This window comes from Lynx canadensis, chromosome C2, assembly GCF_007474595.2.
Source record: "Lynx canadensis isolate LIC74 chromosome C2, mLynCan4.pri.v2, whole genome shotgun sequence".
Classification (NCBI taxonomy): Eukaryota; Metazoa; Chordata; class Mammalia; order Carnivora; family Felidae; genus Lynx; species Lynx canadensis.
Window position 1 is genome coordinate 140224043 of NC_044311.2, and position 15622 is coordinate 140239664.

A 15622-nucleotide genomic window follows, 5' to 3' on the forward strand; every position below is an offset into this window, starting at 1 on the left:
GAAGTAGGGTGAGTAACATAGTGTCGTGCAATTATTATGGAGAAGAGCTGTAATGCTCTCAGGTTCATCATGGAGTCTGTTGAAGTGATTTATGAGTGAATGAATGAATGAATGGGAATAGCTGAAGGCTGTTTAACAATTTACTTAAGTAAAATATAAATTCATAGGAACAATTAGAAAACAAGTATTTTTGTTGTTGTTCCTAGAGGTTATATTAGCCTGCAAATATGCAAAGAAGACCATGTCCTCCAGGTTAGAGTGGAAGAAACTGGGCCGGAGTGTCTCCTTTGTCTACTACCAACAGTCTCTTCAAGGTAAGATGCTGTAGACTTGAGGAGGTGAGAGCAAGAGAACACCAAATGTAGCCCAGATTCTTTAATTTACAATAAAAACAGGACAGGGCTAATTATTGGACAATGTGGGGGGTTTTTAATCTATTATTTTATTTCATTTTATTTCATTTTACTTTATTTTATTTCATTTTATTTTATTTTATTTTATTTTTATTTATTTTCATCATGATAACGATCTCTTTAATCCCTATCCCATATTCCCCCATTCCCCTACCCATCTCCCTCTGTAACCATAAGTTTGTTCTCTACAATGAAGAGTCTTTTCTTGGTTTGTCTCTCTCTCTCTCTCTCTCTCTCTCTGTTGTTTTTTTTTTTTTTCCTTTGCTCATTTGTTTCTTAAGTTCCACATATGAGTGAAAATCATACGGCGTTTGTCTTCCTCTGACGATTTATTTCTTTAGGGTAATAGCCTCCAGCTCTATCCATGTTATTGCAAATGGCAAGATTTCATTCTTTTTATGGGCGGAGTAATATTCCATTTGTATATATTCCTCATCTTCTTTATCCATACATCTATGATGGACATTTAGGCTGCTTCCATAATTTGACTATTGTAAATTGCGCTGCAATAAACATAGGGTGTGTGTTACCGCTTTGAATTAGAATTTTTGTATCTTTTGTGTAAATACCCAGGGGTACGATTCCTGGTCCATACGGTAGTTCTATTTTTATTTTTGAGGAACTTCCATACACTCGTTCCACCAATAGTTGCCACCAGTTTGCATCCCCACCAGCAGTGTACAAGGGTTCCTTTTTCTCTATAACTTCACCAACATTTGTTGTTTGTTGTGTTTTTGATGTTAGCATTTGACCGGTATGAAGTGATACTCATTGTAGGTTGATTTGCCTTGATGAGGCGTGATGTTGAGCATCTTTCCATGTGTCTTTGGCCATCTGTATGTCTTCTTGGGAGAAATGTCTGTTCATGTCTTCCGCCCATTTTTAATTGTATTATTTGTTTTGGGGTATTGAGTCATATCAGTGCTTTATATATTTGGATCCTAACCCTTTAGCAATATATAATTTGCAAATATCTTCTTCCATTCCATAGGCTCGACTTTTAATTTTGTTAATTGTTTCCTTCATTGAAGAAACTTTTATTTTGATGTAGTCCCAATAGTTTATTTTTGCTGTTATTTCTCTTGCCTCAGGAGATCTGTCTAGAAAAATGTGTTATGACTGCTGTCAGAAAGATTCCTGCCTATGCTCCTCTTCGAGATCTTATGGTTTCAGGTCTCACATTTAGGTTAATCCATTTTGAGTTTATTTTTGTGTATGGTGAAAGAGAATATGTTTTGTAAGTATGAGATGAAACCAACAATGACTGAGACCTAGAACACAACACCCCCCCAAACAGGACAGAGAACAGAGAAGGCGAAGTCCTTGGAGACCCTGGACCCCTTCATGTCTCAGCTCATTTGTAAAGGATGTAAAATGCAGTTGTTCTTGCTGGCTGCAGTAGATTAGACTCTTGAGAGAAAGGAGGAAGGGATGGTGTGGAAGTGTGGTGGAGGGTCATTGCATCAGTTGTAGTCATGTTACCCTATGTCCATATCACCGTCTAGAAAGCTAGGCCATCACTAACAAGCTAAGGAGTTAGACTTAGGCTTTATGGGGAGGGGAGCGGGTAGAGGGTAAATGCAACTACCTTAACTGGCGCTTTATTTTTTTTATTTGTTTTTTAGTGTTTATTTATTTTTGAGAGACAGAGAACAGTGTGTGAGCGGTAGAGGGGCCAGAGAAAAGAGAGAGGGAGACACAGAACCTGAAGCAGGCTCCAGACCGAGCTGTCAGCACAGAGCCTGACGCGGGGCTCAAACCCACAACTGTGAGATCATGACTGAGCTGAAGTCAGACGCTTAACTGACTGAACCACCCAGTTGCGCCCCTAGTTGGGGCTTTATTTTTTAATTTTAATTTCTATTATACACTTCTTTCCCACTTCCTGTTTTCTTCCTGTCGAATATGTAATGAGCTTTTAAAAGCATTTGATAATAATAGATGATCCCAACTGCTAAAATAATTTGCCTCAAAAATAAAATAAAATAAAATAAATAACAATAAAATAAAATAATTTGCACTCAAAATAATCAGTGCTTAGAGGCACAAATAGGAATAAAGCGAGAGGGGACTTGAGGAAGGTAGTATAAGGAAAGTTAGGTGCATTCTATATAACGTCATGTCTTCTTTTTCTAAAGGGTGATTTTAAATATCGAGCCGAGATGATAGATTTCAGTATACGGATCAAAAATGTTACAAGAAATGATGCTGGGAAATATCGTTGTGAAATTAGTGCCCCATCTAAGAAAGGCCAAAACCTGGAAGAAGATACGGTTACTCTGGAAGTACTAGGTATGATGCGCTTGTATCTGTGGGATTACTGTTGTCCACCCTCCCTCCCTCATCCCGCAGCCCTGGGACAATGAGGCAACCTGGGGCGCCAGTCAGGAAAGTTCTAGAAATCAGCACCTTTCCTGCAAAATCTTGGCTATATCTCCTCTTCACCTCATTTGCTGCTGAAATTTTACTCTCACTAATTTTTTCTGACAAAATCTCTTATCATTTAAGATTAAGGTATCTTAATGGCCCTATCCTGTACATAGGAGCAGTTCCCCTAAGAGTTTATTTTTCAGTACCTTTCAGTGTATGTGGTATATCTCTTACCACATAAAATCCTATCACATGAGATGATGGAAAAGCAATAAAATGAAAAAGTAGGCCAGAGAAAGAGTTAGAGGTTATTTGGTAAAGAGGGGAAATTAGCATTTACCGTGCAACTCGTATGTGTTAGGCTTTTTCACATATGTAATTTTACTTAATCTTCACTGACAACTTCATTTTTATAGATGAGAAAATAGAAGCTAAATGATTTCCCAAGTCTACACAGCCAATAAGTGTCTGGACCAGGATTCGGACCCTGGTGGAGTTAACTCCAAAGCCAATATATTTAGTTACTCTGAGACTCATCGATAGATCCTAATAGCTCATGCTGACAGTTAGTGGAGGAACATGGTCTTTTCTTCTCCATAGATATTAATATAAACTGTTGATCATAGAGAGTCAAATAACTCCTCTTCCTTTTTCTATACAACCCAGGGTCTTCCTAAAATGCTAGCGATGCACCAGTATAGTAGAAATTTAATTCAGAAAACCTTGCAGGAGATTGAGCTGGTACATCAGTCTTCCGTTGCTACAGAACAAATGATCACAAGCCTAGCAGCTTAAAACACCAGCCACTTACGAGCTCACAGTTCTGTAGCTCAGAGAAGTCCAGGAGGTAAGGCTGTGCTCTCTGCCTAGGGTATCACAAGGTTGAAATCGGGGAGTCAGCTGGGCTGAGTTCTTGCCTGGAGGCTCCGCAGATGCCCACTGCCAAGTTCACTACTGTTGGCAGATTTCAGTTCCTGTGGCTTCACTACTGAAGTCTCCATTCCATGCTGGCTGTGAGCTGAGGGCCACACTCGGCTCCTGGAGGCGCCACATCTCTTGCCACGTGGCCCTCTCCACCTAGAGTCCGACAAAAGCATGTTGAATCCTTCCTGTGCTTTGAATCTCTGACGTTCCCTTCTGTGACCGACCAGAGAAAATGACTTTTCAAGGGGTCATGCAATTAGGTCAGACCCATCTATGTTATCTCCCTATTTTAAAAGACAGTAGATTTGGGACCTTAGTTACAGCTCCAAAATCTCTTCGAAGTAGTACCTAGATTAGTGTTTATGGTCTAGAATCAGGTCTAGAAATGGCATATATCACTTTTCCCACGCGCCATTGGCCAGAACTCACGCATGTGACTCCATCTGGCTGCAAGGGGCCTGGCCAACGTGGTCTAGCTGTGTCCCCATGAAGAAAGGAAAGGGATCTCTTGAACAAGTAGCCAGTCTCTATCCCAGGGGTCCAATAAACCCATCTTTACCTGGCTGTTAAAATGCTTGTTTAGCTTGTAAATAACCAGTGCCGTTTGACTTCCATCCTTCAGTGGCTCCAGCAGTTCCGTTGTGTAGCGTCCCCAGCTCTGCTCTGAGTGGAACTGTGGTAGAGCTGCGATGTCACGACAAAGAAGGGAATCCAGCTCCTGAGTACACGTGGTTTAAAGATGGCGTCAATTTGTTAGAGAATCCAAGACGTGGCCCCCAAAGCAGCAACAGCTCATATACAATGAATACAAAATCTGGGACTCTGGTAAGGTCATGATAAGCATTGGCCTAATAGCAGTCTTGTATTTGGAGAAGAAAAATTATTAGAACTAAAATGACGGAGAATAGAGGGCTGATAACCATTGCTTAAGTGGAGAGAGGGAGGGGGGTGCTGGAAAGATGGCACATGCCCAGGGAAGTGATGGGAAGGCCATACAAAGAACTAATAATAATAACTTTAACAACTGTCAAAAGGTTCGTTCCTTCAATCTACACGCGCACCGTAACATTTAAATACCAGATCCTCTGGGAAATAATAAAGCATATTGTTGGCTGTGGCTCCTTGAGGAGGGCCACACTCCAGCCCTTGCAGCGTCAGCGGGCTCAGTCAGCAGGTCCGATGAATTTTACACTGAGAACTTGGGCAGAAGACCTGCCGTCACACTTCACTATATTTACTTTTCAAATTTATTTTTTCTCAGAGCAGGTGATAAAAGCCTCAAGGTGAGTTTGAAATGATACAGATTCACCTTCCCCACTTAGCCTCAACCCTTGAAATATCTTATGATGTCAAAGGGAGGCACCAGGGCAGGACAAGGATGGGTTATTTCCTGAGAAATAAGCAACAAAGACTCCAGTGGATGGATGATAATGACTTCCTTTCAATTATTACTTATGCACCAGTAAATCATTTATGGTTTTAGTCTAACTTGTTGTTAATACTTACCCTTGGCCTTACATTCCTGGTGAATATTTTTATAGTCTGGCTTTGGGGACAGTGAGAGATGATTTCATAAAGTGAAATACACGAGGAGAAGCTTTCTGTCCTATCATGTTGAAGTATACAGAAAAAAAGGGCGATGTGTTAGGCGGTGGGTGATGGAAAGGGAGAGAGAAAAGGGAGTTCATGGATCAAAAGCCTGGTTTTTAGGAACATGTATTGCATGAGGATCTAAGACAATGAGGAGGTGCTCCTTAGAGATTCATGGCTGTCATGGATGCAGTCCACAGTGACCACTGCAGTACTGAGGGTGTGACAGGAGGGCACCAAAAGAATGATTCTGAGTACCCCTCTCACCCTCTGCACTGGCAGGATCCTTTAAGGTGTTCAGGACCCACTGCATTCCCTCCCTCCCTCCCTTCCTTCCCTCTCTCCCTCCTTGCCTGCCTTCCTTCCTTCCTTCCTTCCTTCCTTCCTTCCTTCCTGCCAGAAATTCACAAAGGGAATAAATCCACTAATAAAAACTACGAAGCCTATAATACCAAAGTCTTACCTTTCAGTCATTGTGGCAGAGAGTAGAAGGAGCAAAGGTTAGCCCTTTATTCTTTCAGAATTTTCAAGAATTCTACAACAGAGAGGATTTGTAACCCTGTAAGCTACACCGATTACGATTTTCCTAGGCCCTAAGCTACTTCCTGGTAGGAGTTCTGGCCCTTTAGAGGAAGTGTTGATTGTTTGCTGCTGCAGCGAGCTCACTCGTGGCTGAGAAAACTGCATTAGCCCCTTCAGACCAAGGAGGCCTGCCTTTCCGAGTGGTACGTCCCAGGACTTAGAAATACTGACAAAACGTCATACCACCACGTGCTGTAAACTTTGAAAAATGCCCACTGCCTTCTTAACCATACCGCCTCCTCAGTATCACAAAACAAAGACACTTCCCCGTATTTATTTAAGTCCTTCTCTGTCAAAATAAACAGGAAGCCTAGCTAATTACGCCTGGAAGTCATGGCAGATTTTTGAATTCGCGGTAAAGGTATAAAGGCCTAGGTGGTGAAAAAGGAAAGGCCTACTGATGGCTAAAATCAAGGGATGCGGTTGCTTTAGGAGTCTACTTAGAGATTTATTGCTTAACATATATGTTTGTTTTCCTTCCGCAAATAGCAATTTAACACTGTTTCAAAACTAGACAGTGGAGAATATTTCTGTGAAGCCCATAATTCCGTGGGACGTCGCAGGTGTCACGCGAAGCGAATGCAAGTAGGTAAGCATGAGATAGTGGGAGGAGCAGTGGTTTGCAGCCAGAACGCACGAGTGCTTGGGGAGAAGGAGCAAGGGGTAGGATCGGGCCGAGTGATTGGAAAGATAAGCCAGACGGAGTGTTTAAAATTCGCTTGGACATGATGTGTTGCAAAAAGCACACATTCTGTTCTTAGTTCGTCTCCCAAACAAGCCAAGAATGTTTAGCATTATACTGTTGAAGTTTCTTAATTTTTCAGATAATTGTTTTAAAAATATGCTTGTCCAGGCGGCCTTTTTCAAACAAACACTGTGACTGTTATAAATTGCGCAGGGTCAAGGATTCGGTATGGTGTTGGATTTCTAGCTCCATCACTTCCTAGCTACATATTCTTGGGCAAATTATTTAGCCTCAGCCTCCCCAAGATGGAAGTAGTAATACTCTGTCTTCATAGGGTTATTATGAAGATTCAAATAATCAGTATTTGAGGGGGTGCCTGGCTGGCTCAGTCAGTACAGCATGAGACTCTTGATCTTGGGGTCGTGAGTTCAAGTCCCATGTTGGGAGTAGAGCTTACTTTAAAAAACAAAAACAAAACAGGGGCACCTGGGTGGCTCAGTCGGTTAAGCGTCCAACTTCCACTCAGGTCACGATCTCACGGTCCGTGAGTTCGAGCCCCGCGTTGGGCTCTGGGCTGATGGCTCACAGCCTGGAGCCTGCTTCGGACTCTGTGTCTCCCTCTCTCTCTGACCCTCCCCTGCTCATGCTCAAAAATAAATAAAATAAACGTTAAAAAAAATTTTTTTTTAAACAAAAAAACCTCAAAGGGTTATTGAAATAGCACTGGCAGATTGTTGGCTATTTTAGTTGTTGTTATCAGATTATTATTGGTAATTTTTTTCAATCTCCTAAAATACAGTGCTTTACTTATCAGAGTAGGCTCTCAAGGCAAACCATAAGAGATCTTACAAAGCACAAACTGAGAGTTGCTGGAGTGGGGGTGGGGGATGGGCTGTATGGGCGATGGGCATTAAGGGAGGGCACTTTCGGGATGTACACGGGTGTTCTATGTACGTGATGAATCACTACATTCTACTCCCGAAACCATTATTATACTGTATGTTAACTTTGATTTAAATAAAAAAAAAAAATGAGACATGTTAAATGTAGTTATGAATCCCTATTTGCTATAAAACATACCTGCCATATTTCACAACGTAAGCTTCTTAGAATTCAAAAAATTAGTACTCAGGAATCTTTTCAGATTATATGAGTTCCAGAGCAGATATTTACTTTCATTTTATTTTTAATAATTTGGTTCAGTTCTCCCTTTGTGAAAGTCCTGTGTTTTGCAAATGGTTGTGTAATGGAGGGGGGTGGCTGGAGGTCGCACCTGCGGGGTGAAAGGTCACTCAGGAGGGCTGCACCCTGAAGCTGAATACCCATGGCTCCCCTGGGGTCAGGAGCTTGTCTTCATCTTTGTGAGGTCAGAAATTTGTTTTTTCAGTGTGCTCGGAGATATGCAGATACATGCACACTAATTTGTGTTGTTTATGTGCGGTTAAATTCTTGGCATTGTCTTTTAAAGAAAATATGATCTTGTTAGAGGTCAGGATACCCTAATGTATAAGAAACTCAATAGGGTATTCTAATTTCCACAAGTGTCTTTTTGAAATTCAGAGATGCATATTATCCACCAAATTCACTCCAAGTGTTGATGGTAACAGTCAAACATAAGTGTTTGCTTAAAATATCAGAAAGCATCCCTCTTGGGGCGCCTGGGTGGCTTAGTCGGTTAAGCGTCCCACTTCAGCCCGGGTCATAGTCTCGCGGTTTGGGAGTTCAAGCCCTGTGTAGGGCTCTGTGCCGACAGCTCAGAGCCTGGAGCCTGCTTTGGATTCTGTCTGTCTCTCTCTCTCTGCCCTGGCCCTGCTCATGCTCTGTCTCTCTCTCTGTCTCTCTCTCTCTCTTAAAAATAAAAATAAACATTAAAAAAAAGAAAAAAAAAGAAGGTATCCCTCTTAGTGCTGCTTTGGAGTTATCATTAGAAAAATTTATCAGAACATGTTTAAAATTAATGCATTAGTACAGTGTTTCCCTAACTTCATTCATTCACCTACTATCCTCATGTTTTTTACGGTAGCCTTATTCCCCCTGCAGTATTACTGTTTTAGTTTTTTTTCTTTACATGGTCCCATTTAATTTCAGTGCCTGATGTAGTCTTACCTTGAGAAATCATATCCGTGAAGGCATGGTTTTAATGGACTAGTGAATGTTTTTCCCTGGCCTGGAGTAAATAAATACATACTAGATGAAATTCAGTAGTTGGTGTTTTGCTAGTATCACCACTATAATTTGACTAGGATTTTCCCATTATCTCCTCTTTCTGGTATAAGTTAGCTTACAAGTTACAATTAGTTTGTTTAATGCTCATCCATTGATCCTAGGTGTTTCATGCCCTTGGTTTGGAATGTGTATCTTTTGAAATCTGTAAGAATTCATGAAATCACGTATCAAAGGTTTTTTTGGTAAACCATCAGTAGTAACTTGTAACCCCAAACAGAATCTGTTAACTGCTTTAAAGAAGCTCTTTTTGAAGTTCAGAAAGAAGGTAAATCATGGGTCTGGTGATCATTCCCAAGCTGCCCCTGTAAAACTCCACAAGACCCCACTCCCACTTAGTATTTTAACAGTTTGGCTCCTTTCCTTTCAGTGAGAATAATGATACCTTCCTTTCATACTGGACTTTTTTTTTTTCTCAAAGAAAGAACACAATAGGTTTGTGTGTGTTACATTTTCTCGTTAGTAAGGCATAAGGCGGCTTTAGAACTTGCTCTCAGTCTCGCAGTAAATGGCAAATGGCATGAGAACATCTTACCTCTAACTTACAAGACTCCTTCCATTTCACTAAAAAAAAATAAAATAAAATTTATACTGTGTCTTACAGGAGAAGACTTTTTTTTGTTGTTGTTGTTGTTAGATGTCAAATTCACTGTCAAACTGTAAGACGGATTTTTGTCAGATAATAACCTTGAGGTTGAAAACTCCACAGATACCACATTCTTTGACTGCTGCAAAGAAAATAGTAGATACAGTTTGGTTCTAAGGAGTTTCATTTAGTTACCAATTTGCCTTAGATTATGATTATTGTGGATTTTTTTCCCCTATTAATTTCATTTTGCCTTAGATGATGAGTATTGTAGGGTGCCTGAGTGATGCAGTCAGTTAAGCGTCTGACTTCAGCTCAGGTCATGATCTCACAGTTTGTGAGTTTGAGGCCCACGTCAAACTCTCTCTCTCTTCCTCTGCTTGGGATTCTCTCTCTCCCTCTGTCTCACTAAATAAATTTATTTCTCTCTAAATAAATAAATAAACTTAAAGAAAAAGAAAAAAAGACTATGAATACTGTGGATATTCCCTCTCTGCTATTTTATAAAGATTATTTTATTTTTAAAGTTTATTTATTTATTTTTGAAAGGAAGGGGCAGTGAGAGAGGAGAGAGAAAATCCCAACCAGGCTCCTTGCTGTTAGCACAAAGCCCGACTTTGGGCTCGAACCCACGAACCATGAGATCATGACCTGAGCCAATATCAAGAGTCGGATGCTTAACTGACTGAGCCACCCAGGCACCCCTCCTCTATTGTTTTAAGTAAATAAATAGCTGGATCTCATTGACCTCTGAATACTTAAGCAAAATTGAACTGAGTTTATTTTTAAAAATTTTTTTAGAGGGGGAGGGCAGAGAAAGGGAGGGAAACACAGAATTCAAAGCAGGCTCCAGGCTCTGAGCTGCCAGCACAGAGCCCAAAGTGGGGCTCGAACTCATGAACCGTGAGATCATGACCTAAGCCAAAGTCAGATGCTTAACCAACTGAGCCACCAAGGTGCTCCTGAGTTTTGTTTTTTTGTTGGTTTAAGATTTTACTTTTAAGTAATCTCTACACCCAACATGGGGCTCGAACTTACAACCCTGAGATCAAGAGTCACATGCTCTACCAATTGAGCCAGCCAGCTGACCCTAAAAATGAATTGAGTTTATACCAAGCAATAATTAATGTTTTACTCTGGTCAAATTACTCAGCCTTTCAAAAGGTGTATCCAGTTTTCTTTCTTAAAAAAATCAGTTAACATATCAGAGACATAGGAGAAAATTAATAACACTTGGCATTAGAAAAAAATTTTGTGGGGTGCCTGGGTGGCTCAGTTCGTTAAGTGTCCGACTTCGGCTCAGGTCACAATCTCACAGTTAGTGAGTTTGAGCCCCGCATCAGGCTCTGTGGGACAGCTCAGAGACTGGAGCCTGCTTCAGATTCTGTGTCTCCCTCTCTCTTTGTCCCTCCACTGCTTACGTTTCTCTCTCAAAAATAAATACAAATTAAAAAAAAAAAATTTGAGACCAGAGAGTTTTATGGTAAGCATACTCACTTAAATAATGTTTCTTTTAAAAAAATCTTTCCCCAAATGTGTGGTGCTTTTAAATATCTAAAATTACTGTTGAGAAAATGCTACCTAAAATTTTCTCCAAGTTATTTAATCACATGCTAATTAATACTTGCTTTTAAAAACAAGAACCCTTTGAGGAATTGTTCCTTTAAAATGTATACGTAATCTACATATTAATTAATACACAGGCAGTACCCAAATGACAGAGGAGTGAGGCTCATGAAATCCTTATGGACGAGCTGGAGAAATGTGATCCAAATTAAATATTTAGACAGATTCACACATAGTTGGATCCCATACCCAGAGGGTGTAATAGATCCTATTATATGAAGGGGGGTGTATAATAGCCTCTTCCATAGTTATTTCCCTAACAAAATCATAATCATCATTTTGTTAATTACTTGAATGAGGGTATTTTTGAGGCAGTTCCCAATTACATAAATATTAATCTCGAAAGGTTAATAATCTAATTCTTGGACAACAGAATCTGAAAAAGCCTCGCAGGTTGGTAACAATGGTAGTGATTTCAAAGTGAGTTCCAAAAAATCCAGTTGTATTAGGTTAGAGGGAAGATGACTTAATAACAACAGGAAAAAGTCTTGGGGAGTTTAGTTCATTTTAAACTAATGGGATGACAGCTTAATGGCATATGTAGGTGGGTGTGTATATGTGTATATGGACACACACACAAGCCTGATTAAATTCAAGAAAGATGTTACTAATTCTTAGTTTGTTTTGTTTTTTTTTTAACGTTTATTTATTTTGGAGACAGAGAGAGACAGAGCATGAACGGGGGAGGGTCAGAGAGAGAGGGAGACACAGAATCGGAAACAGGCTCCAGGCTCTGAGCCATCAGCCCAGAGCCTGATGCGGGGCTTGAACTCACATACCGCGAGATCGTGACCTGAGCCGAAGTCGGATGCTTAACCGACTGAGCCACCCAGGCGCCCCAACTGATTCTTAGTTTTATAGAACAACAGTGGCACAGCTTTCTTTGGAGCTGTTTGAGTTTTCCAGCATTGGTGAAATTGACACAGATGATGATGTAGAAGAATTTTAAGTAGAATTTGGGGGGTATGTGATGGTGTAATACTTGAATTCACTGAACTTTGAAGGTCACTTCCAGTGTGATATTTAATCTTTTGAAGTTTTACCTCTACAAATGACTGCAAGAGAATATACCATACGTATTATTTCTGAAGCTAGAATTTTTTAAATGTAAGATTCTTGCAAAACTTAATTTTTTTATTGAAAAATTGTTTAATGTTTATTTATTTTTGACAGAGAGGGGAGAGAGAGAAACAGGGTGTGGGCAGAGGAGGGGCAGAGAGGAGAGAGGAGAGAGAGGAGAGAGAGAGAGACAGAATCTGAAGCAGGCTCCAGGCTCCAAGCTGCCAGCACAGAGCCCAATGCAGGGCTCGAAGTCACAAACTGTGAGATCATGACCTGAGCTGAAGTCGGATGCCCAACCGACTGAGTCACCAGGCACCCCAATTCTTTTTTTTTTTTTTAAGTGTATTTATTTTGAGAGAGAGATTGTGTGCGCAAGGGAGGGAGGGGCAGAGAGAGAGAGGGAGAGAGAGAATCCCAAGCAGGCCCTTCACAGACCCTGAGGTGGGGCTCAATCCCACGAACAGTGAGATCATGACCTAAGCTGAAACGAAGAGTTAGCTGCTTAACCGACTGAGTCACCCAGGTGCCCCTCACAACTTAATTCTGTTAATATTTTCAAGCAATTTTGAACCTTGTCCTGGAAGTGAGTCAATTGAACAGGCTTTAACAGCATGAAACTATCCATGTTTACGGTATAGAAGCCAAGGGGAGCTTTTGTGATTTTTTTTTTTTCAATTCAATAACTACATCTGTCTGTCTGTTTGACCCAAATTCATGCATGGTTTATTTTGCATTCCAGACGATCTCAACATACGTGGCATCATAGCAGCTGTAGTAGGTGTGGCCTTTGTGATTTCTGTTTGTGGCCTTGGTGTGTGCTATGCTCAGAGGAAAGGCTACTTTTCAAGTAAGTGGATTTCACCCTTCTTTGCTAGACAACTTCCGGTGGATATAGTTTTCTTAGAGATATTGTTTCTCCCAATTAGTTCTAACAAACCCTAGATACTATTTTTCATTGGTTTTTTCTGCAGAAGAAAGTGTTCAACATGACATGTAGGTGAGTTATGAAGCACTTTGGCAAACATAGGGACAAAAGGCAGAGCTGCCTGATCGGAACATTCAGGAAACACCACAGAATATGTGAGAGGAGCCCTGGAGTGGCGTAATGCCGCAGCACTTACTGGGAGATAGTCAACATCCATGGATATTTCCAGTATATTTACATGTATTTAAGATCTCTTTACGTTAGGAATTACATATCTCAAGATGTAAATTGATTTCCACTTTATCATAAGAAGTTTCAGTGAAATATTCTATCAGCGTCGACAGTGGAATGTGGATATCAAATTTTAGCACCACTGTATATACAAGAGAATTATTCAATAAAAACAAGTGGTGGAGGGGCAAAGAGAGAGGACTCTCTAGCAGGCCCCCCAGTGTCAGTGCAGAGCTGATGCCAGGATTGATCTCAGGAACCCATGAAGTCATGACCAGAGTGAAAATCAAGAGTTGGGCGTTTAACCATCTTACCGAGCCACCTAAGTGCCCCACATAGTTTTACTTCTTCAAGTTTAGACTTTTTATAACTCCAAACCCCCATTTGATGATAAATATGTTTGATATGATGATTATAATATGAATATTAAAAAAATAATGTTTTATTCTCTTAACATATTTCTCTACTCCCGGTCCTTTAAAAATTATCTGAGAGCTCAAAAGCTGTAGAACTTCATCCCGTCCATTGGCAATAGTGTAGAAAGCAGAGTTTTTTTTTTTAAACAGAATAGTACATTTATAGCATAAGCAAGTTTTAGACCGTGTTTCACAGTGAACTTAATTTTAGAATTTAGTTTAAAAAACATTTTATGCAAACACAAACTTAACCCATAAAATAGATACTATGTCATAAAATGTTTCCATGAGCATTGTTTCAAGAATGTTCCCTATAATTAAGAATAAACTGCTCTGTGAATTAATAGTTCTTTTGCTTAGTGCTCCAATCTTAGACTAGTGTAATGGAACTTTCTGCGTGGAATCCAGCTGAGTCCCCTGCTGGCCACAGTGAAAGTACAGACAGATAAGATTACTCCAGAATTCTTGCCATCTTTATCTCCCCTTGTAAAAAGTATCTGTCTGAATGTTTTTATTGGAGGCTTGGTGAATACATTTTTCTTAAATAATTAAAGATTCTCCTTGGGTATTACGAATCATTAGTGAAGAATATTACTCCACAACATATCCGAGAGGATCATTTTCTTAAACTTGCTTGCATTTCCGATAAGAATTGGCAAACTATGACCTGTGGACCATATCCGGCCTGCCACCTGTTTTTCTGTGGCCCACAAGCTAAAAATGGTTTTACAATGAACATTTGCAATCTGTTTGATAACAAGGAACACTAACTTGAATCTTAATTAAGAGAAATGTATTCCCTCCCCAAAGAAGAATTCTAGTCTTCCAATTAATAGACCTATACTTAAGACTTTGATTATTTTTATATGTTGAATTTTATTAATAAAAATTTTTGGAACTTGTTCTCTCTTATTATACAAGTACCTACATAATATCCTCAGTTTTACCTATTGGCCTACAAAGCTTAATATTTGCCTCGTGGCCCTTTACAGAAAATGTTTGCCAACCTTGATTAGAAAGTACGGATATAACAAGAGAGAATCAAGATTGAGAAAAAGAAATTAAGCCTAAACTCACTTTATATTAATATATTAACATATATTATATACATAACATAATATATGTTAATATATTAATATATTAATCTGCATCATACCATATTAACTCTTGCATTAATGATATACACTTATTCTTTTGTAGAAGAGACCTCGTTCCAGTAAGTATACTTTCTTAAATGCATGCCTTTCCCCCACCTCAACTAATTTTCCGTTAATCATCGTTTCAAGTCAACATGAAAAGTTTGGTTGTGAAGTATCCTATGGGAAGTGACTCATACTATCAAGAAATACATCCCACCTCATGCCTCATTGCCTATCTGTCAATGTTGCTCAATTACCTAGAGAAGAAATGTAGTCACTAATTTGCCCCTGTAGGCATTTCCGTAGTACTACTTTGGAAATATATTTGCTGTATTTTGCTAAATTGAAAAATTTCAAATAAATTTTTACTTAACAGCATTTTCACATTTATGATACTTATTTTGTGCCCAACCCTGTCCTAGGGAATGGCCATACGGCAGTGACCAAAACAGACCAAATAACTCTCTGCCTCACGGAGCTTAACATTGAAAAAGATGGACAATACACACAAATGTAAACTCTGCAGTTGTCAGATTGTCATAGTATTATGGCGAAAACTAAGCTGGGGTAAGAGAATGCACAGGGTGGGGAGTGGAGACTGTCCTTTAGGGTGGTAGGAAGGGCCTCACTGATGAAGTGATATTGAGAAAGACCGAAGGGACAGAAATCTGTCTGATACCCATGAGAAGAGCATTTAGGCAGAGGAGAAAGAACGGATGGAAAGGTCTTGAGGCCCGGCTTGCCTGGAGTATCTGAGCATATCGAGGGGATTGGTGTGGCTGAAAACAGATTGAGGACAATGGAGAGAGGGATGCACAAAAGTAATGGAGGCCAGATTACATGCAGCCCC

At 39.9% G+C, this 15622-nt stretch overlaps 1 protein-coding gene across 4 annotated transcripts in view; it reads left to right on the forward strand.

Moving 5' to 3' along the window:
• JAM2 (junctional adhesion molecule 2) overlaps positions 1 to 15622 on the forward strand; it is a 60664-nt gene that overhangs the window by 40676 nt on the left and 4366 nt on the right. Inside the window, exons 3-9 of one of the 4 annotated variants that reach the window (XM_030329989.1) lie at positions 207 to 314; positions 2553 to 2705; positions 4330 to 4532; positions 6369 to 6468; positions 12801 to 12908; positions 14834 to 14849; positions 15195 to 15324. In XM_030329989.1, the coding sequence (XP_030185849.1) occupies positions 207 to 314; positions 2553 to 2705; positions 4330 to 4532; positions 6369 to 6468; positions 12801 to 12908; positions 14834 to 14849; positions 15195 to 15255 (749 nt within the window). In that variant the 3' untranslated portion in view covers positions 15256 to 15324. Of the gene's footprint in view, positions 1 to 206; positions 315 to 2552; positions 2706 to 4329; positions 4533 to 6368; positions 6469 to 12800; positions 12909 to 14833; positions 14850 to 15194; positions 15333 to 15622 lie in introns of those variants that run through there. The other 3 variants (XM_030329987.1, XM_030329986.1, XM_030329990.1) reach the window with 3 other exon arrangements.